Consider the following 22,734-nt stretch of genomic DNA (forward strand, 5'->3'; position numbering starts at 1 on the left):
TCTATCGAATGTATACCAACTTCGTATCGAAACCACCAATGGGCTTATTTACAACATAGACGAAGGAAGTCAAGTTGGAGTATACAACTATAATTTTAATCATTAAAGAGTGACAATAGAAAATTAATACCTTCCAAACTGTCGCTGCTGGATAATACACGTATGATGTCTTTTTACAGGCGAAGCAACTTAAGTAGAAGTAGAAAACCGGAACTATTAAACTAATTATGTGGCATTTTTGGACTATTGTAAAATATTAATAAAGGTAATCTGGCAACAGTTAAATTTCAGCAAACATCGTTTTTGTTCTGCCTAGACTCCACCGAAACAACAAGTTTCCTGAAAACACCAACTTGGGCTGGATTAATAAGGACCTACAACAACAATCTTAAGTCCTTAAAGTAATAGAAATATTTAAAAGCACGGAATTGATATTAGAATTTAAATTTTAAATTTCGTATGGCTTCCTCAGCATATGTATACATACATATTGTATAGTTAAATATGTTTCAGCAAAGGCACAGTCAAAAGTTAATGTTCACAAAAACTAATAAGCTATGATAACATTAATACATCTTGGTATGATATGCACATAAATATTATATATATATTCAAAGGTAAAAAGCACAATATTTGACGGATACACGCCTTAGTGTATAATATTCTTTGTATAACTTCGATATTACATCGTATTTATGTAGATATCATTGAAAACTTATTAACAATATAATCGCATTTAATAGTAAAAAAACATTTAGTTTTCAGCTTAATCCTAAATTAATATATCTTCACAAGTCCATGTCAGGGTCACGGAGACCTTCAGAATGCATTTCTTTGCCAGCCAATTGGAGCATAACTTTATCCTCTAAATTCTTATCCAATATTGAATTCTTTCCAGCGCCCTGAAAATATTAGATATAATAAATTTATTAAAGAAAACTAATACTTTGTGACATTAATAAACAATAGAGAATATAAACGCTTAAATACCACTACCGTAACACTGCCTAATGAAATTCTCCAAATATTTCTGCAGGTTTGATCATGTAACACAACCCAGATTAAAAAAGGGAAAGAGTAAAGTACGGCGGCCGCCGTAGCCGAATGGGTTGGTGCGTGACTACCATTCGGAATTCACAGAGAGAACGTTGGTTCGAATCTTGGCGAAACACCAAAATTAAGGAAAAGATTTTTCTAATAGCGGTCACCCCTTGCCAGGCAATGGCAAAACCTCCGAGTGTATTTCCGCCATGAAAAAGCTCCTCATAAAAATATCTGCCGTTCGGAGTCGGCTTGTCCCTCCGTTTGTGGAACAACATCAAGACGCACACCACAAATAGGAGGAGGAGCTCGGCCAAACACCCAAAAAGGGTGTACGCGCCAATTATATATATATATATATATAAAGTGTAAGACTTTACTCAAAAACCCCATGAACACACTACAGAGGCATATAGTGAACAACAGCATACCGTCATGGGATTCCAACAACCACCCATCGCAGGCGAAGTGGTTCAGCTCTGTATCTTCGAACATGACATCACCCAAAAGCAACTCTTGCGTCTTGGTGCCACTTTCGGAGATGCTCTGTCCCTACCGACTATCGCCATCAGGTCACAACAACAGCGGAATGCACATCAGGTCCTAGGTAGACAACCCCACGCGTCCCATACACCCCGTATCGCGACTCCCATCCCGAGGAGTTCTAAGATCCTACAATTGAACTGAAACGGAGTCGAGTAAAGTTGACCAAATAATCGACTTTATGAATCGACATGGAATCTTAATAGCTGCGGTCCAAGAAGAAAAATTGCATAGTAGTTCCTCCCTGATCACCCGAGATGTCGAGTGAGACAATAATGGTGGCTCTAGCCGGCAATTCATTGTGCATCTTCCAATCGATAGGTCCAAACTGCCAAACAACTGCGCGCCGCTTGTTTTTTCCAGAGATGAGGTTCAGGTAGTCATCAAGAAAGCAAAGCTTGAAAAGCTATTGGCCCCGACGGAACTAACATGTGGATGCTGAAAAACCTGGGTATATTGGGAATAGGATATCTCACAAATGTCCTCAACCTGATCTTGACGACTCTCATAACATAGCTTCGGTAGAGTGCACAGTACCACCACAGAACTCACTGCCATAAAAACTCAGATCAACCGCGGGCTTAACGAAAACCGTCCGGCGAGAGGGGTGTCCTAGTAGTGCTGGACCTGTCCAAGGCTTTCGATATAGTCAACCACTCCACACTACTAGATGGTATCCAACAGTTGACCCTCCCATCGAGGCTAAAGCACTGCTCCGCGAGCTATCTATGTAGGCAATCGACTGTCATCTTTGGAGATCACAGCTCAAAACAAAGATAGATAAAGCAAGGTATGCCGTAAGGTGGTGGCTTTTCACCCTTGCTTTTCAATTTCTACATCTCGAGGCTTCACCAATCACCAGAAGAGTCTCACTGGTCTTCTAAGCTGACAATTGTTCGATAATGGCATCGGCTAATAAGATCGATGACTTGTGTTTCAAAGTGAATGTTTATCTCGCCACCCTTTCTCACTACCCTTTCTTGCTTTTTCACTGCGAGGAGTCTACAACTTTCCGCCACTAAATCCACGGCGACCCTATCACCATCTGGTTGAAAGGAGGTCAAACTGTAGCTAAAGGTGCATGCAGATGACACAAATACCGACCGTTAACAACCCAAAATCTTGAGCGTCAGCTTTGATAGTTTGCTCCCCTTTTTCTGCATAAAATCGCAATTGCCAGTAAGGTCCAAAACCCCAACAAGATCTTCAAATCGCTAGCCGGGCAAAGCAAAGAAATGTTGCTAGCGACATTTAAAGCTATTGGCCGGCCGGTTCTGAATTATGCCGCGCCCTTCTGGTCGGCGGGTGCCCTTGATACACAGTAGACAAAGCTGCAGACCTGTAAAAATACTGCAATCAAAACAGCCGCCTGATGTCCCCCCTGCAACACATTCCCAACTAGGCTTCCATGTTCCCGGTTAAGGAGCACAGCAACAATTTCTACTTGGGTGCTATTGAAGGAATCACTTCTGCACACATTTTCTAGAGTCTGAGCCATCTCTCAGGCATGTCAGGAGGCAGCTCTTCAACTACACTGACGAAATCCAGGACAAAACACAACTGGAACTACTGAACCGGACAGCAAAATATATACAGACATTAAACGGCATTCATAGGGAAACTCTTACTACCTTCCTAAATTCCCGACCACCGAATGTTGTTATCGGGGGTCAACCAACACCTCTTGCAAACGAAGAGCTTTGGCTCACTTATGTTCTGGATATTGTAGTATGTTAAACTCCTACTTATCTAGGCATGTGAAGGCACACCGCAGGGTACTAGCCACCTATTCATATGCCCTCTCAAATCGACTCACCCAACACCCCCTGGGCCTACCGTTAGATGAGTAAGACGATGACAATCGGTGGCAACACCGCACTGGCAGGGCCTAATAAACTGCTACAAGAACAAGAGCTTCAGCTGCATCGTGAAACCCTCGTAACTTTGGCTCAATTACGTTCTGGATATTCTAGCAGGCTAAACCCCACCTATTCATAATCGACCCCGTCGTACTCAATATATGTCCAGCATGTGAAGTACCGCACGGTACTAATAGGCGGGACTACGCTGCGAGCGTCTTTTTGGATATAGAGGGGCGTTTGATAATGCCACTTTTGACAGTATGTGCGGCTCTGTGTAGGCATGGCGTAGACCGGGTGCTAGTTAATCGGATTCGTTCGATGCTAGCCCATAGAATCGTTTCGGTGCGAGAAGAGGAAAATCTGCTGGTGTTATCCGTGGTTAATATAGGCTGCCCCCAAGGCGGTGTGCTGTCTCTGGTGGATGGTGATCGATCCTCTACTCAGCACCTTAAATAATGCTGTCGTATGCGGACGACGTTGCATGTTTTTTACGGGCTCTTCGCTTATGAGCATCTATAGAGAAGTACTGAAAACTCTGGATATGATTGACACTTGGTGCTGTGCGAATGGGCTATCGGCAAACCCTACCTATACTGGTATTATCCTCTTTGCCAGAAGGAGGAAGCTTGATGGGCTCGTTCTATCTATTTTGAAAGGAGTTACAATGTAGAAATCAAATATCTTGGAGAAATCCTCAATAGTAAACTCCTTTGGAAGTAAAACGTTGAAACAAAGACATCCAAAGCACTGACAGCCTTCTGGCACAGCAAAGGTGTCTTTGGGAAAACGTGCGATCTTTCTCTTAGCAAGATCCTATGGATCTACATAGCTATAAGACCTATTATCACCTATTTATCAGTAGTCTGGATGAGTAGACTCTCTCTCGTGGGAGTCAGTCATCTGTTGCGCCGGAGCTTTCCCGACTACTTCAGGCCCGATATTAGATGCTCTGGTTAGTCTACCACTATTTCATGTTTTCATTCCACAATGGGAATTGGGACGGCCGGCAATGGACAACGGAGAAGGCATGGACTTCGATCCAACGCCCTTCTCCATGTCCCTTGAATCCATGTCATCAGGAATCATACTTGAAAAGAGATCTGCATGGTGCTGTTAGAGGCTCAATTGAAGTTAAACTCTGAGAATAGGCCCGGCAAATATTATTTTCGCGCTTTCCCCGATGACTACAGGACCGAGCACGGTTTAGGTAAATGATTTTTTTAAATTTCTTCGAGACTTAGTCACTATGTAGCAATATGAAGTGGAAAATATGGAATTGTCAAATATATACTAACGCGTGTTAAAATAATATATATTTTTTTTATATTAAAGTGAAATTGCAAATATTATGTACATTTGAAATACTTACTTCAATTTCTTCCGAATCTTCATCTTTAGGTTCCTCACCAATGCCCCAAACTTCCAGATTACGTATTCTAAAATCTTTGCGTTTACTTAGTTGTACATAATCGCCATAGGTTGTGCAGGATTCGCTACTTTGTCCTGAGCCATAATCACTGTCAATCCATAAACCCCAATAATTGAACTGTCCGCCCATTCCCTGCGGTGAAATATAATATATATATAATATTGTATATAAATAAATCAGCCAACGATATTCATAATTATTTAAGTTATAATATATTAGTTTGGGGAAAAAGAAATCCATATTTTCCCGGTAGATAGTTGTAGGGATCAACTGTTTTCTTGTTCGTTCCATTCAGTTGTGAGTTACAGGGTGCTAACAATGGTCAACAAAGGGAAAATTCGGTACATTTTGCAGATTTTCTTTGATAAAGGGGAACATCGAAGCCAGGCCGCTGAACTTGTGAATGGTGTTTATGGTGCCGATACTGTAACGTGCAATTTTGGTTTCGTCGGTTCCGTTCAGTCATTTTTTATGTTAAAGAAAATGTCAATAAAATCACAGAAATAATCGAAGTTGACCGGCATATTAGTAGTCGTAGCATCGCCCAGCAGCTAAAGATCGACCATGAAAGTTTTAAACTGTTTGCGCAAAATTTTTACGTAAATCTAATGGATTTCTTTTTACCCAAACCTGGTTTCTTTTTTACAAACATGGTTAGTATATAAATATCCCCACATTGTTGAAACTCCTGCACAATCGCCGGATTTGAACGTCATCGGAAATTCGTAGTGGGTTTTGAAGACAAATATAAGAAAATATGACGTCCATAATAAATTAAATCTTAAAAAGCCGATACTTGACAACCGACTTTGAAAACACGGTTCCGAGAAAAACGTGTTTAAAGTTTTAAGTAACAATAAAGATGGCTTGGAGCGCACACCTTCCAAAGGCTGTATCTCCGCAATTATTATTCGGTTCGACTTGAAAATATAGGATAATATTCTTGAGATGTTGTAGAAATTAATAAGCCAAAAAAAATCGATTTTTTGAACCCACGAAACCCATGTAACCCCTTAAGTAAGAAAATACTTTTTTGCTACCATTTTTACCAAAAAGGATTTAAACTGTAAGGGAGTGTCAAAAATCGAATGTCACTAGGGAGCAAACCTTTAATAATTGAATCATGGAAATGAGTCAACACTTTTTTGTATTTTATGTTTAGTAATGAAATAAAACAAAATAAATAAGATGTATGCATACTCTGTTTTTCCATTTTCGTAAAATGGCATGAAATATAGAGCACATTACAAAAAGGTCGTATCTGTATTAACACATTAAAGGCGGGGGATCTTGAAAAAGGTTTGCTAGGCATCACAGCGTTTTTTGTCCTAAAGTGGGAGATATTTTGTGTAATCTCTACGACTCTCGCCTTTAATGCGTTAAATAAATGACTGTGTAGAATTAGCGTTTACACGCTTTATTGAGCGTTTGGTGGCGTGACGTCTTGATGTTTTTCCACAAATAGAGATATCTAAAGTTTTACACCGGCTCCAAACGTCAGATGGTTTTTTATGAGGAGCTTTTTCATGGCAGTATGAGTCTTTTCTTATACGTGGTGATCACAATTCAAAAACAAACAAAACATTTCACGAAAGAATCGTCTAAAGAGACAAAATTTGCTTTTTTTACTACAGCAAAAACAAAACCACTATCCACAAATGTCGAAGACATTTTGTACTATTGAAAATTATTTCTTTATTCCTTATTTCCATTCCTTTATTTCGAAGCCATTCCTGATTGTTCTCGCATAGTAGTTAAATATTTAAATAATATATACCTTTGCCCAACTTACCGCTACTGGGGGTTTTTGCTTTAAGGCCTGAAGCGGAATCTCGCTGGAAGATCCAACGCTCTCCATTGAAAAACAACTGCTCAACTGCTTCACCACGCCATCTAAGACGTCCTCCTGATACACTTTTGTCTTAACCCCTTTTTCGCACAAATTAAGAAATGTAACACCTTTATAAAACAATCCCCACCAAACCATTACGAAGGCTGAATGGTACTCACGCTAAACCCTTGGAATTACATTTTTTGCGTCTGTAGAAGTTGTAGCATAGATTTTGTCCTTTTACTTATAAGTATAATAAGTTTTTAATTTAACAGTGAAAATTTTCTCATTTGTGAAAATAAAATTTTCATAGCCGTTGACCGCGTGTCACCGAAGAAGCTGCTTGCATCTGTCGAATCTAACTTTCTTCAAACGCATTGTCAAAAGATGACCAGTTGAGCAACAGAAGGCTCTCATGTAAAGATTATCTATAATTAGTCTTGACATGAATATCGATACATGGATGAATGGTCGATACATTCATTTCCCTGGACTTGATTTGCTTTCTAAGCGGATTTTTGCGAATTCTATCTCCAACGGCTTTTCTGCCTATCACGTCAGACGTTTGAGAAAAACGATTGAGCGTGCGGTAAACAAACATTCTCGAAATATTAAGTTTTTTCAGTAATTCGTAAATCACTTGCACTTTTACCACACTTATGCAATGCAATCACTGCATGTGATTTTCCATATCTCCGTAATAGAGTGACAGACATTGTTAACAAGCAAAATTTGCCACGAAACTGAGTATAATTGATGAGTAGAGAATGCATCGTAAGAAAAGCAAAAAATAACGAAACTTTTTCCTGCGAATTTGTTCTTGTCGAATGCATAATAAAATTGGTCACAGAATTTATGGAAAGATTATTTCACAAAATGTTATAGCAGGATTTACTTAACCTAAACCATTTTTGTAAATTCCCCACGCCCAATCTTTTGATATTAAAAATATATTTAAATAAGCAATTTTTGTATCTTCGGACGATTCGTTCACAAAACGTTTCTTTTATTTTTGAACTCTGGTAAAAGTACTACTAATGCTGATGTTTTCAAACACCACTATCGTATACTAATTAACTCACTAAACATAGTTGATTGTGCCATTTTTATAGGCGGCTCAAAAACCGTCCATAGCATTACTGGCGTTGTCTCAAAAGATCGGTTGATTTGTTCATCCGAAGCCTGGGATTTTAAAAGAAATTGAATTTGCGACTAATACTAAAGGCAAACTAATAGAAATTAATAATATACCAAACAAGCAGGAGGTTCTACGAAACGTAATCCACAAAGGTATCCAATGCAATGAGTAGCCTAAAATTTTACCTCTTTGAGTTGAAAAATGTATACGAATATTTACTCAAGACCACCAAATAAATGTATATCACGATGTATAAATACAAATGCTAATATTTGTTTTGTTCTCTATTCTCAGCATATAAATTTTATCAATCGTAATTATAAATAAAAATATATATTTGGTAACATGGCAAATAAAACTGGAGCAAAAAGGTACATAAACAAATTTACTCACTAATCCATTTGGCATCGTTTGTTGATTCAAATTCAAATACTGATAATGGTCATTATATCCTGTAGCATTAAAACAACGCATTGCTGGACTCAATGTATATAGCATTGAACTTTCATTACCTTAAAATAATACAACAAATTATGATATTTAATTATATAAGTAATAGAGTCGATATACTATATAAAAGCACATACCGAAAAAATGTGATTTCATCGACCACGACTCTGGACAAAAACCGGCAAATACATAACGATCCTCATCTTCTATAACTAATAGCGTAGGTCCCCGACCCACAATCTTGCCTAACATTGTTGAAAAGCTTTCGCCCATTATTTTTGAAGAGAATAAGAAACGCCATTTATTACGATGTTCGTTCGGCAAATTACTATTCACAAATATAACATGAGGAATATCTAAAATGGGCGTATAATTTGTGCCACTAGCTAAACCTAAGAGAATATTATTATTTAAAATATTTATATTTGTGTTGTTCCAATTGTTACATTCAATGCTTACCATCTAATACCGGCAGTAAATTTGAGGATAGAGCAGAGCTCGATTTAAGGGACTTTGAGGAATTTTTACTATATAAATAATTAAAAACTTCGAGCCACATTATTAGAAAAGTGGGATTAGTCCGCAGCCATTCTTCCAATTGACTTAAATTAAGGAAATGATCATGACCTTGGCATAAGCTGCGAATAAGTCCTTTTGAAAATGCGTAAACTGTCCGTTCCGCTGACTGGTATCCGTGCTGCTTCCAACTCTCGAATGCTTCTGTACACTGTTGTGCTTCGAGTTTTAAATAACTCCGTAAAACAGCAGCCACATACTAATGATGAAATAGATAAATAGTTTTATAATGTTATACACAGTTAATTGTAGTGCCATGTTGGTCAAAATTAACAACAAAAATTCTAGGACATTATTTTTTATATTCTTTTATTAAAAGTTAGAAAGTTCAAACTGTAGTCAAAAAATCCCGGAACATAAAGTATACATACAACCTTCGCAAACTTTAAAAATAGGTATGGTTAGAATTTTTGTTTTCAATTTAGCAGCTTTTGTAAGTATTGCTCAACGTCATCTTGAACAGCCATATTAGTTTTACGACGTTGAGCAATATCAGCATCGCCGTCAGATTTGGGAAAGATCTCTCCGAGCCATTTGATACCAAACGAGATTTTAGACAGGATGGCCGCCCGCTGACGGGTAACTTTTTTAACCTGATGGTGGAAAATATTGTGCGAGCCGCGGAACTTAATCGCTCAGCCACAATCTATGTATTGTAAGAGAGTATAATTGCTGGCGTAGACCGATGATGTCAATATCATGATATCAATAGCAAACTATATGTTTTGCCTTTTCTAAGCTGGATAAAGAAGCAAAGCGAATGGGTCTGGTGGTGAACAAGTACAAGACGAAGTAACTCCTGTTATCAAACAAACAGTCGGCGGATCGGAACTTACGTCACTGTTGACAGTTATGACTTTGAAGTTTTGAGAACCAAAATTAACACCAATAATAATCTTAGCCTTGAAATCCAACGCAGAATTTATCTTGTCAACAAGTGCTACTGTGGACTAATAGTGGGGTTTTCTTATAGCGGTCGCCTCTCGGCAGACAATGGAAAACCTCCTCCGAGTGTATTTCTGCCATGAAAAACCTCCTAAATTACGCCAACGAGATCCAGGACTAAACAGACCTACAATTACTGGACCAGACAGTGATTAAACAGACTGTAAACGACATTCATCGGAAGACACCTACCACCTTTTTAAGCTCCCGACCCCCGAATGTCGTAATCGGAGACCAACCACCATCCGCAAAATATGAAGAACTCCAGCTACATGGGCACAATTACGTTCGGTATAATGCAGCAGACTAAACTCATACTTATCCAGAATCGACCGCCATACCCAACAAATACCTAGCATGTGAAGGCACACCGCACGATACTAACCACCTTTTCACATGCCCCCTCAAACCTACTCACCGAAACACCATTCTCCGTCTGAACCCAACCTGTCGAAACAGAAAGTTTCCTGAGCCTTCCGTTAGATGAGCTAGACGAAGACGACCGGTTATTTACACCACACTGGCAGGGCAAAGTATACTACAACAACAACAACAACTACACACTTAATAAATGACGCAAATGTTTATATAGTATTCAAATAATCCATTCGAACTTCGGTTTAAAATTAAACTTAATTTTAAGATTAACTTTAACTCATTTACATTGAGTTTACGGCACATATAGGGTATATTCAATAACGCATTATAATGCGCAACGTACTTTTGCAGTGTTGGCAATGCGTTCAGAAATGCAAATATGGCAGTACTGCAAATGCATCGCGTTCCAAAACGCCATTTTTGTATCAAACGTCGCGCATTATTTGCAGGAAAAATTTTAATACTGCCAATCTATCAATTGCAACACTTGTCACATTGGCAGTGCTGCCAGCGCTGCAATTACTGCGCATTTATAATGCGTTTCTGAATATACCCATATTTTAGTCTCTTAAGCATCGGTTGGATCTGGCTCTTTGGATACTTTTATTCGTCATACAGAATAACCATGGCACATGATTGAGAGTAAAAAAAAACCAGTTGGCAGCAAAAAAGGGCAAGTAATTGCCAGGATGTGAAAATATTTTTTTCCGTAGTACTTAATGGTTGAAATATTTTCATTTTATTTTTGTACAATTGTTAAGTTGTTCATAATCATGTCAATGCTGCCATTCCAATAGTGGATTATCTGTAGAACAAAGTTAACAAGCTTTATGTCCAAGTAAAATTTGTTGCTAATTTTGCTCTTAAAATTGTTATCTGGCTCTATCTAAGCTAATATTATGTGTATGTTCACAAAAGAACTTACATGTTCTAGTTCCTTAATTGTATATTGATTTGTATCGGTTTGTTCAAGAGATGCGGCCAGAAAGTTCACTTTTTCATCAATTGTTCCACTCTCGACTATATAATACGGTTCAGAATACCGAGCTAGTGTTATTACAGATGGCGACTGTTGAATCGTTTTAAAAAGAAAATTTGCAGTGCACTGTGCTAAGTGAGAGTCGATAATAGCTGACCAGGATTCCTGAAAATAAGAAAAACAAAAGTTTAAAAACTGCTGGGAAATACATGTCAAATAAATAAAATAAATTGGCGCTTTCAACCTCTCAAGGAAAAGACCTACAAATGGAGAAACCTACAACCTCCGAACGGTAGATATTTTTTATGAGAAGCTTTTTCATGGCATAAATGCACTCGGATGTTTACCATTGTCTGCCGAGAGGTGAACGCTATTAGAAACAACTTTTCTATCATTTTGGTGTTTCATGCACGGAGATTTGAACTTACGCACTTCCGAATAGTAGACATGCACGAACCCATTCGGTTACGGTGGCCACCCTACTATCAAACACACAGATAATAAGTAAGGAAGTGCTAAATTTAGCTCGGCCGAATTTTATATACTTCCGCACAGTTAAGTAAAATTGACTTTGGGCTGGCTATCAATTTTTGCAATAAATAAAACTTATAGACAATAGGAAATGAGAACATTTTTACATTTTTTATAGTAGAAGTCTAAAAGAGAACAACATTTTTTTCTTTAAGTCGATTTTTTATTCTACATATTATCCACGTATTTAAGGAACTGATTTAAATCTTCCATAATTATAACTTTCTGAGTACAGATTTCACGGAGCTCTGAGTATAGAAATCCAATAGGGGAAAGTTTTTTGAACATGTATTTCGGTGTCAGAAATACATTGTTCACCTACGCGCTAGAGTTTTCTTTTAACAGTATAAATTCCGGCATTTTACTCTGAAATTGCTTCATTTAAGAACCTAGAAATCGCTCTATTTAATTTATTTAAATAATGAATTACATATAAACAGCTATATAAATTGAATATATGCAAAAAATCAAAGAAAAAACAAATAAGGACGGTCAGATAGTTATCAAGGCAAATGCAGCTGATTTGGTACCGATTGCCTCCATAACTTGCGATGGTAACTATACATTACAATGAATATATTGAGCAGAGAACGTTAATGATATAGAGAAGTCTCTCGAGCTACGAATAGTGTGAATTGCCAAAAATGAAGTGTAACTTCGAAGATTTTATCACCTCGCCCAGCTCGACAGCGGGGAAGTTCTTAACAGAGCTGATTACGGAGAATTTCGTCTAAGTACATTAACTCAAATTGCCGACGGCATTTTGCAAGACATTTGACATTTCTATGTACCTGCGGCAAACACAATTTTATCCAATTTACTTTTTTTTACAGGCAAGCAAAAGTTTAATTGCATTTTTAATTCGTACATACATACATACATATATTTGATTTATAAGCACCATTATTTAAAATCAAAGTAACTTCACTGTTGTCTGCTTTCCCACAACTTGGTGAGTTCTAGTAAATTTAAAGCTTTATACAAATTTGATGAAAATCTTTACTCATTTTTTGTGTCGAAACTAATTTTAGACGAGAATGCAAAGATCGTACAAGTTGTTTTGGTATATTCATACATATATATATTAATATAATAAATATATTATGTTAGTTGTGTTTTTACAAAAGTTCAATTGCATCGCCTATCATATCTACACGCAATAATTAATATTTGCATGGGCGTATGCACACTTGATGCCCTAACCTATGTACGTACATATTTGTATTCTGAACTCCCAGCAAAACTATGATTATTAGTACACACATATGCATGTATATTACCGCACACACTTTATTCCTCTTTATACATATAGTACATCCATAGGCACTGAAAATCTAATAGTGCTCTCACTTCCCAACGTAAACGTACGCCCGTATGAGCTAACAGAATGAAAGTAATGAGAGCCCCATGTAAATGAATTCTCACCACCATTCCGTTCTGTAGTATCGTAGATCGTTGTTTCATCATGTCAGATGATACGGGCGTACGTTTACGTTGGTTAGTGTGGGCACCTTAAGTCCAGCCACTACAAGAACAAAATACATTAATAGGCGCAGCCGTAGCGGCTATGATTCTAGTTTCCGCGGCGCTGAACAATTTCAAATATTGTACAAGCCACCCATATGCCAATTTTTTCTCAACGATGACAAAATAGTCAATACTGGAATATTTCTTACAGAAATATTTGGTGAATCGTAAATTGTCATATGGAATGGTCGCGGCTCCGTATATATTTTTGCACCCATATTATGTAAATATGTCTTCTAAATGCACGATAGCCGCAGCTGTTGTGCGTCAAAAGCGCGCAGGAGTGTAAAGTAAGGTGTACAAATCAACACATTTTCCCGAACTCCCTAAAAAGTGCCCCACGCACATAACCCTAAATTTATATTGATATCTTCTTCCGACAATACTAAGCCTTTTTCTCTGAGCCCACTTGCCATTGAAAAATCGATTGAAGCTAAATCGACGAAGATAAACTCAATCTCACAACTCCGCGACGGTAATTTACTCGTCTTCACCCTCAATGCTCGAATGGCAGATAAGTTTCTAAAAGCTAAGTCTTTTCCTAATCTTTATCCCTTTAATGTTAAGTTACATGAGACATTGAATTCGATGAAAGGTGTAATCTTGTCTAAAGCACGTTCCCTAAGACGAAAAAATCGGAGAAATGAAGGATCAGTATGTTAAGGGCGTATACCCGCCGAATTGAGGGTAAAACAATTTATACTGGACAAATTGTTTTAACCTTTGATCTCTTCCAGCTTCCTGGAGGAAGGCTCAACCTTATATCCCTAGCCCAATGCGTTGCAGAAACTGCCAAAGGTTGGGACATACTCAAAAAAGGTGCAATAGTAATCCGACATGTAAAAATTGCAACCTTCCACTTCACAATCGCGACAAGGACAGGAACTGCACCAAATATATCCAGGCCAAGGAAATCCGCAAGATGAAAACCCGAGAGAAATGCAGTACCGGCGAAGCGCGCCTCTAATATAAAAATAGTTTACCTTTTCCCAACGGCTTAACTCTAATGCTAGTGTCACAAAAAATGTCTCATCCACAGATAATATCGCTTGCGGAAGTAGAAATAATAATAAAAACACACTGAAATTAAAATACTGAAACACATAACTTTACCAATCTAACCCTCTTCTAGTAGCGACTCTAACGCTGTTCCTACTATTCCTGCTGAAAATTGTTCCTCCCCACAACAAAGCTCAACTTCAGATACCAACACTTTGCCATTCCAATCACCAATATCCAATTTTACTCAAAACTTACTAAAAAATAACGACTACTATCTTAAAAAAAACCCTCAGTATTGGAAAAGCTCTCTCTACAGATAATTGCTTCCAAGAATTATAAATATTTCAAACATTTCTCGCTTCTATAAAGGCAACTTTATAAAAGGCTGAGAATTATCCTTTTTTTCATGAACCTAAATATTCTAATATACAATGGAATATAAAAGATTTTTACAACAATTCGCTTATTAAGCTATTCAACCCAAGTCCAGCCCTCCTAAACAGTTACTTCTACTACTTCGTAAATGCTTCATCACACACCAGGGCCAAACAAGGTGTTGGTTTATTAGTAAAGAAGCACATTCCACATAAAAATATTGACATAAACTCTAACATTCAAGTAGTTATGATCGAAATTGAAATGAGCATCAAATTCACTGTGGTATCGGTCTACATTCCACCCTGTCAAATATTTACCACCAAAGAGCTAGCCGATATTTTCCGATCAGTTAGCACACCGCTTCTAGTATTTGGCGATTTCAATCGGTAGAACAATTTATGGGGCTCTAACTCCAATAACCACCGAGGGCTAATTATCGAAAATGCTATACGACTGTCAGACCTCTGCGTTCTGAATGATGGTAGTCTGACTCACTTTTCCACCCACTCTTCCTTTTCTCATGTTGATATATCTTTTTGTTTGCCTCCACTATTCCCTCTTTTAAAATGGCAAATACTAGATGATCTCTATAACAGCGACAACTTCCCAATAACCCTAAACCTCTCAATGAACCCAAATATTTCCTCCCGTTCCAAAACTCCCTAGAAATTCCTATTAGACCACGCAGATGGGTCCAACTTTGCAAGACAGGTTAATCACCAATTGGACGCTCGCATTCAGTCCAACTCCCCGAACCATGAAGCTGGTTAAGCTTCTATAAAATTAGTAGATTATGCAATCGGAGCCCATACCAACCTGTCGTTGCAATTAAAACCAACAATTACATCTCTTCCCACCCATCCATAATTTCTAACCAATTTGTCACAGTGTGGTCTAATTATTCATCAGATACAAATTTTTCCAATCATTATATGAGAGAAAAAAATCATACTTCGAACCAGACATACCATTCTAGGGTGACACACCCAAAAGATGCCGCAAACCAATCACAATGGAAAAGGAACAACCCCTGGTTTCGACAAGATGATCAATAGAATGTCTACAGTCGGAAAATCCCAATTGCTCCGGCTTTACAACGCTATCCTAGACACTGGTATTATCCCACAAAATTGGAAAATTGCCACCATAATCCCTATTCCCAAATCAAAACAAAATTCTCTCTCAACCGATGGCCACCACCCTATATCTCTTCTCTCTTGCCTTTCAAAATTACTAGAACGGATCATAGCAAATCGAATCACATGGATTACTGGCACACATCACACTATTATCTCTAACGAAGTTGTATTTAGACGCAATAGAGGCTGCACCGATGTTCTCCTTCACATTGACGACTATATCACGAAAGCCCTCTCAGCCCGCAACCACATCTCCATCCTTTCGGTTGACTTTGAGAAAGCATTTGAGCGAGCTGGCTCCCATGTAATTCTAAATCGTCTTCACTTATGGGGAGGAGGACCCAAAATACTTTGTCAAGTCTTTTCTAAAAATTCGAAAATTTCGTATAAGAATTCAAAACACATTTTCCGACATTTATCCTTTAGAAAACGGAATACCTCAGGGTTCTCGTTTATCTTTCGTCCTTTTCAACATGGCCTTTAATGAAATAAGCAATATTATAAAATCCAATAGTCTGGTAGATCACTGACTTTATGCAGATGACGTCTACACACTCTGCAAAAGGAACAATAATATAAAAACGATCTCAATTTTCAAAAATTTAATAAAGGGCATCTTGGAATGGGGTGATTATTCTGGAGCCAAGATATCCTTAGAAAAATCAAAAAAATTTCATGTGCATATGTAGGAAACATACGTGCGGTTTACACAATCTTAGTTTAGCTATAAATAATATATATAGAAATTGTAAATGTACAAAACATGAAATTTTAGTTATTACATTTTCCCATAATTACCAATGGACTTGCCACTTTTCTAATATAAAAAAGCATTAGCTGCCAGAATAAACATTATTACATACTTTGCAAGTATGAAATGTCATGTACACATTAATACTCTTATATATTTAACCAAAACACTTATGGGGTTAGGGGTAGTTAGAGGCCCGAAAAAATTATGATTTTCAATAATTTTTTTTTGCTAGTCAATTGCTTTATTTTACAAATATAAAAACATAACATTAATACACCATGTTTCGACTTGACTTTAGCTAAATTTAAAAAAAAAAGTAATAATTGTAAAAGTTTTCGCTGTTTGTGCGGAGCCCAGAAATCCCATGCAGTGATCATCACAAGTGCTTGGAAATTCATCTAAAATCAATCGGACAAGAGAACTTTATTTTATTAACAGATAATCTTGTGCTTGATCGAAGTTTTTTATTAAAAATTAACAATATGGTGGCCTCAGGAAATATTTTTCAGATTTTCGAGAAAAAACCGACAATTAATTGTACATTAATTATTTAAAACATATAATTGTTTAAAAAAATCGAAATTAAAAAAAAAAAATCCTTCGATCAGACACGCGTTTTTTATATTTTTCAAAAGCAGTATACATTTTATTGAAATATACCAAAGGGGGATTTAAGCTACAGTGACCCCCAGTTCAAAAAACATAGTTTTGAGAAAAACGCATTTAAAGTTTCGCTATCGACTAAGTAGAGTTATACGCCCTTTGTTAATTGTTGATTAACTCGAAAAGTAGTTTTTTAAGATATTATACTTTAAGAAAATGCAAAAAAAAATAATAAATTACATTTTTTGAAAATTCTGACAACCTTACTAAGCAACATCGACTACGGGCTGTTCCTCTTTGATAACTCACCAAAATCGGCTTTACACATATTCAGGCCGGTATATCACCAAGCGGCGCGAACGAGTATTTTTGCACAACTTCAATAAAAAATCTTTTAGCAGAGGCTAAAAGGCAATTGACGAAATAATACATCAGATTCAAGCGAGACTCATCCCTAAATTTCTTTTCCCATCCAACTCAATCATTGACAAAGACATCTCAAATATAAACCGTCCCAAAAAACCCACAAAAAGTTCCTTCTGTTATGCATCAAATATTTGGAATCGCCAACAAGCTAGAGTTACCCTATCTGGTGGTGAGCTACCAAGCAAAAAAACCCACCATGGGAGATAACGAAAGTATCCTGTGACCTCGGCCTATCCAAATTTGAAAAAAAACTACATCACCCGAAGCATTCCTTTCTATATTCCAGTAGCGCAGATGGCTCGAAATCTGATAACGTACCAGCCAGCTTTGCAGTGGTTGACACAAACGGAGACACTCTACGGGTGCAAACTTTGCCGGACTACTGTGCATCTGTTTTTACTGCAGAAGCAGTCGCCTTTTGTCATGTATAAACATGGCCTTGGAAAATTAATGTAAAACTCTCATATGAACCGACAGCAAATCTGTTTCAACCGCAGTTCTAAACCCTTAATCCAATTCATCCACCATTACTAGAATAAGGGGTACGCTCATTGGCAAGGAGGCTACCTTACGCTTACTTTGGATACCAAGCCATATAGGAATTCATAGGAACGAGATGGCATACAGGGCGGCCAAACAAACCTCCTCAACACCGATAACAAAAAATCCCACATGGGAAAAGAGAGATATGCTGTCAGCAATTAGACGATATCTCAACACCAAAACAAAACTTGAATGGCTAAACTACACCCACCACCACTACACTACCATAAACGGAGAGCATATACCCCCACAATGCCCCACCGGCGTATGGAAAACACAAATAAAACATTTCTCCCGGCTACGCCTTGGCCACACTATTGACACACATCAATGCATTCTGACCGAGGAGCCACCTCCAGTCTGCGCACACTGAGGAGGAGCTCTCTCTTTAAACCATACATTCCAAGGTTGCCCCGTTTTGTAGAAGCCTGAAATCATTACCTGAGGAAGAACTGGATTAAATTGTTAGAAAACCCTACATCCGATATCATCGCTATCAACAACTTTATAAAGCACATCCGAGCCCGAATTTGAATTTAGTATAAATTTTCCGTATTTAGTTTTTAGTATATACATAAGTTTATAAGTACAAGCATATTTGATTTTATTTCTACACAAGCATTCTAGTCCTACTGTTTTTAAATATTTTTGTAGAGCTGATAGCCCTGACAGCTAATGCTCTTTTTCAATTTTAACGTAATTAATTTAGTTAATTTGTTAATAAAAAATAATAATAATAAATATTTCTTGTTCTCTGATACTATGTAATAATTAATTAATATGTTACTTTATGTATGCAGTTCTCCAATTGATAAAAAGTGCACAAAAACATATGTATATATCTGCAAAGTTAGAAACTTACTGAAACCAGAGAGAGGTTTATTTGGAGGTTACTGAAGCCCAAAGTACCATTATTTAATATTGAAGCTTCTTCGAGCTGTGCAGCGCTGTTCATAACAACAGGGGTACTGTCACCCACCCCACGCTACTGGATGACATTATTCAGTCGACATTCCCGCCAGGACTGAAGAGGTGGTCCGCCTGGTCCGTTCCCACGACAGTCGGTTCCATGTAACCGGAACGACCCGGATTTATATCCGGCCAAGGACTGTCACTTCAGCAGCATTCCCCGTATATGTATGGGGAATGTCTATGCTGCTACAACAGCAACAACAGGTGGTCCGCGAATTATTTGAGTGGTCGGCACTCGTCAGCAATTTTTCAAGACCAACACAGTAGATACTGTAGCAGACTAAACTCCTACTTATCCAGAATTGACCCGACAAACCAAACATATGTCCAGCATGTGAAGGCACACCATCTACATTGTAGGCTTTAGTAAGCTGCTACAACAACAATTTAATCATTTTTTTCGTTCCCACGACAGTTGGTGCTACGTAACCTGAACGACACGGATTTATATCCGGCAAAAGAACTGTCACTTCAGCAGCATTCCCCGTATATGCATGGGGAATGTTTATGCTTTTTTTCTAATATCTTTGCTAGCATTTTCATTACATTTTTTTTTTTTTGCAGCTACGGTTATTTTATAACCGTTCTTTAATAAAGTTTTATATAAGTAATGATTGAAATAAATAAATGCTAGGATTCTTAAATAATATGAAGTGTTTGCAAAACTAAAGGTATTGAGATTAGCGCTTACCCTCATAGATAAATGGCTTTGAGTGGTGAGCAAATAAAAAATTTAACTAGAAATAATTCGAAAACTATAAGCTTCCGTCAGCTAAACGTGGGTATATTTGGAGAGAAGACTACAACTTTCCAACAATACCAATACTACCTTCAAAATCGGTTCTTCTCATTTTAAATAAATGTACATGCATTCAAATCAGTCAAATATTTTTAAATTTCATAATAGAATAGGGTCTAGAGGAAGTAGTGTGAGGAGTAGAGGATACAGTATACCTTATAAGGTCGAAGAGCATAATATTCTTTTCCTATCTGTCTCTCTAGCAGCAAAGCAAAGCGGGCTGGGTTTTATCAGTAACGACATAAACGATACATATACATATCAATTATAAATATATTCGCAGGTAGCTTGTGACCATTACGCGTGACAATTATTTAATCGTCTAAAATATTGTTTTTTATTCTTTGAAAGTTTTAATATATGGAGTGCATACTTCATGCAGACATACCGTAGGCCTAAGTAGCTAGTGTGCTCTATCAATTAGTGTAATATTTCAAATTGCTCTAATAAATAATAATAATAATAATACATGCATACAAGTATTTATCTCCCAATATATATGTAGTAACTCATGTTTCATCATTGGATTTTATGTAATAATAATATACAAGTATGAAGGAAGTTAATTGAAACATAACACAAACATATTGAAATGAAAAAAAAAAAAAACTAAAAGCAATTAGTTGACAGTTAGAACAGAATATAAGTGTCCGTTTAATGTTAAAGTTTTTTATTATTTTTTATCATTATTATTTAATTCACATACTGTGTTAATAATATAATCTCTCACTAACTACGAAGTATATGTTAAAGGGATATCAAATGCTCACACACAAAAATTTGCATTAGTATTTGAGTTGCATTATATTGTAGCATTAAAATTTTTGTATTATATTATTATTTATATTAACAATAGAGAATAGTACATCGATCAATTTAAACCAGTATCGGTTATAAAATAATGTAATATTTAGGGGTCGCCGTAGCCGAATGGGTTGGTGCGTGATTACCATTCGCAATTCACAGAGAGAACGTTGGTTCGAATCTCGGAGAAACCAAAATTGATAAAAACATTTTTCTAATAGCGGTCGCCCCTCGGCAGGCAATGGCAAACCTACGAATGTATTTCTGCGTTGAAAAAGCTCCTCATAAAAATATCTGCCGTTCGGAGTCGGCTTGAAACTGTAGGTCCCTCCATTTTGTGGAACAACATCAAGACGCACACCACAAATAGGAGGAGGAGCTCGGCCAAACACCCACAAAGGGTGTACGCCCCCAATTATTTATATATATATATATATATATTTAGGGGGTTCAAGTCATATTAACTATACCTTAGGTAAAATGTATTTCGTTTTATTTTTGAAAGGAAGTAATGGCACACAGCAGATTTTCTACCTTAAAAACTACGCGTTGAGAACTAGTTCCATAATTATAGTTCCGCAATTCTAATAATGATCGTTTAAGGTCAAATGAGAACTGCAAATGACACTAAATAATAGCGCCAGATACGTATTGTCGAAGTGTAAATTTTAGCGCATTTCCCAATACAGCTGTAAAACACTAAACTATTATTGATTTTAAACCACACCTTTTAAAAATAACTTTAAAGTACCTTTAAAAAAATAGCCTTGCATCAGTTAGAATGTGTGACCCCATTGTACGAAAACACGATTATCTTGTTTCCTCTAATTATGTTGATTGTTATTGTTAAACAAGGAATTCGTTGACGATTTCTACAAAATCACACTGCTGGGCGCTTTGAATTAGTGGTTTATTTATTTTATACGTCGTTTTTTCAAATTGTTCCATTTTTATTAAGTTAAATTGTTCCATTGTTATTTAAGTTAATTTGATAAAAGAAATTATAAAGACTTCATCAAATTACTCTGGTTGTAAAATATGATCTGCATAAAAGGCAATATTTGTTGATACATGCATGTTGAATGCTTACATATTACCGGAATAACCCAGATTTATATACGGCCAAGGACTTGTCACTGCAGCACCATTCCCCGTACATGTATAGGGTATGTTTATGCTCCTACAACAACTTTCAACATTTCTCTTCGGATAGCCAAATCTTTTAATCCATAATTTCTGGCCGCAACAGACACGACCGGACTAATTAGACTGGAGAGACTATTTGTCTGCGGAGACGTGGGGTAAGGCGGGGATTTCAATACGAATTCGTCGCCGATATAAAAAGTCGTATTGTTTGAATGTGAGGTAAACTCATGTGATGAGTTGATTTAAGTGAGCTTGCGAAGTGGATGCTACATAATGAGGACTTTCTTATGTATTGAACCGATTTTGCTTAATTTTTGATGTAGTCTATTAGGCAGAATATATTTGATACAATCGCCATCGTTTTTATTGTCACTGATAATAAACCTCTTCTGAATAGTAATATTTACCAGCAACTTCTCCTTTTGTAACTTTTCAGAATGTGCTCCACAAGCACGAAATGTTACTTCTAACATTTTAAGTTGTTCCGAAGTAAAAGGCAATTTAGACTCCTTCTTCCCGTGCTGGTTCCCCATTTTGAAATTAACAGTCTTCAGTGTTTTTACATTCAACTAGTATTTGTTTTTTTGTTCTATCGTACAAATAGATAGAAACAGCAGTCTCATGTAAAACTTAAAGAAAATACGATATTACACTAAAAAATACAAGAAAAAAACATGACCAGGAAAATGAAGTGGTGTCAAATAATTATATCGATAATTGCCGTTGATGATAAGATGTTGGTTAAACTCATCCATACTCAGTTAGTCTAGACTTATGGCATGTTCCCACGTCAGATAATTTGTTCTCCGTGTATTAATAGCTAATTACCTTTTTACGGCTTTTTATTACAATTATTTGAGTAAATATTTCTGATGGTAAAAAAGTAAATTAAAGTTAAGACTTTACTTTATTTTATAGCGAGGATTGTATTAATTTAT

At 36.9% G+C, this 22,734-nt stretch overlaps 1 protein-coding gene across 1 annotated transcript; it reads right to left on the minus strand.

The window, feature by feature from the left end:
* Positions 1–69: 69 nt before the first annotated feature.
* On the minus strand, positions 70–22,514 carry LOC128863666 (MTOR-associated protein MEAK7). The gene is made up of 7 exons (XM_054102932.1): positions 22,204–22,514; positions 11,119–11,337; positions 8,754–9,069; positions 8,432–8,686; positions 8,238–8,356; positions 4,816–5,007; positions 70–902 (listed from the first exon to the last, which is right to left on the minus strand). Exons 1-7 carry the CDS (start codon positions 22,327–22,329, stop codon positions 789–791), a joined length of 1,341 nt encoding a protein of 446 aa, XP_053958907.1. The 5' UTR covers positions 22,330–22,514; the 3' UTR covers positions 70–788.
* Positions 22,515–22,734: the final 220 nt, after the last annotated feature.

This window comes from Anastrepha ludens, chromosome 5, assembly GCF_028408465.1.
Source record: "Anastrepha ludens isolate Willacy chromosome 5, idAnaLude1.1, whole genome shotgun sequence".
NCBI lineage: Eukaryota > Metazoa > Arthropoda > Insecta > Diptera > Tephritidae > Anastrepha > Anastrepha ludens.

Bases quoted from the DNA above. Each gene is read 5' to 3' on its own strand.
- LOC128863666 (XM_054102932.1), bottom strand. From the start codon at position 22,329: ATGGGGAACCAGCACGGGAAGAAGGAGTCTAAATTGCCTTTTACTTCG. The intron at 9,070-11,118 runs GTAAGTTCTTTT...TTTCATCATTAG, and splicing joins CAATTAAGGAACTAGAACAT to TATGTGGCTGCTGTTTTACG. The intron at 903-4,815 runs GTAAGTATTTCA...TAATATTTTCAG, and splicing joins AAGATTCGGAAGAAATTGAA to GGCGCTGGAAAGAATTCAAT.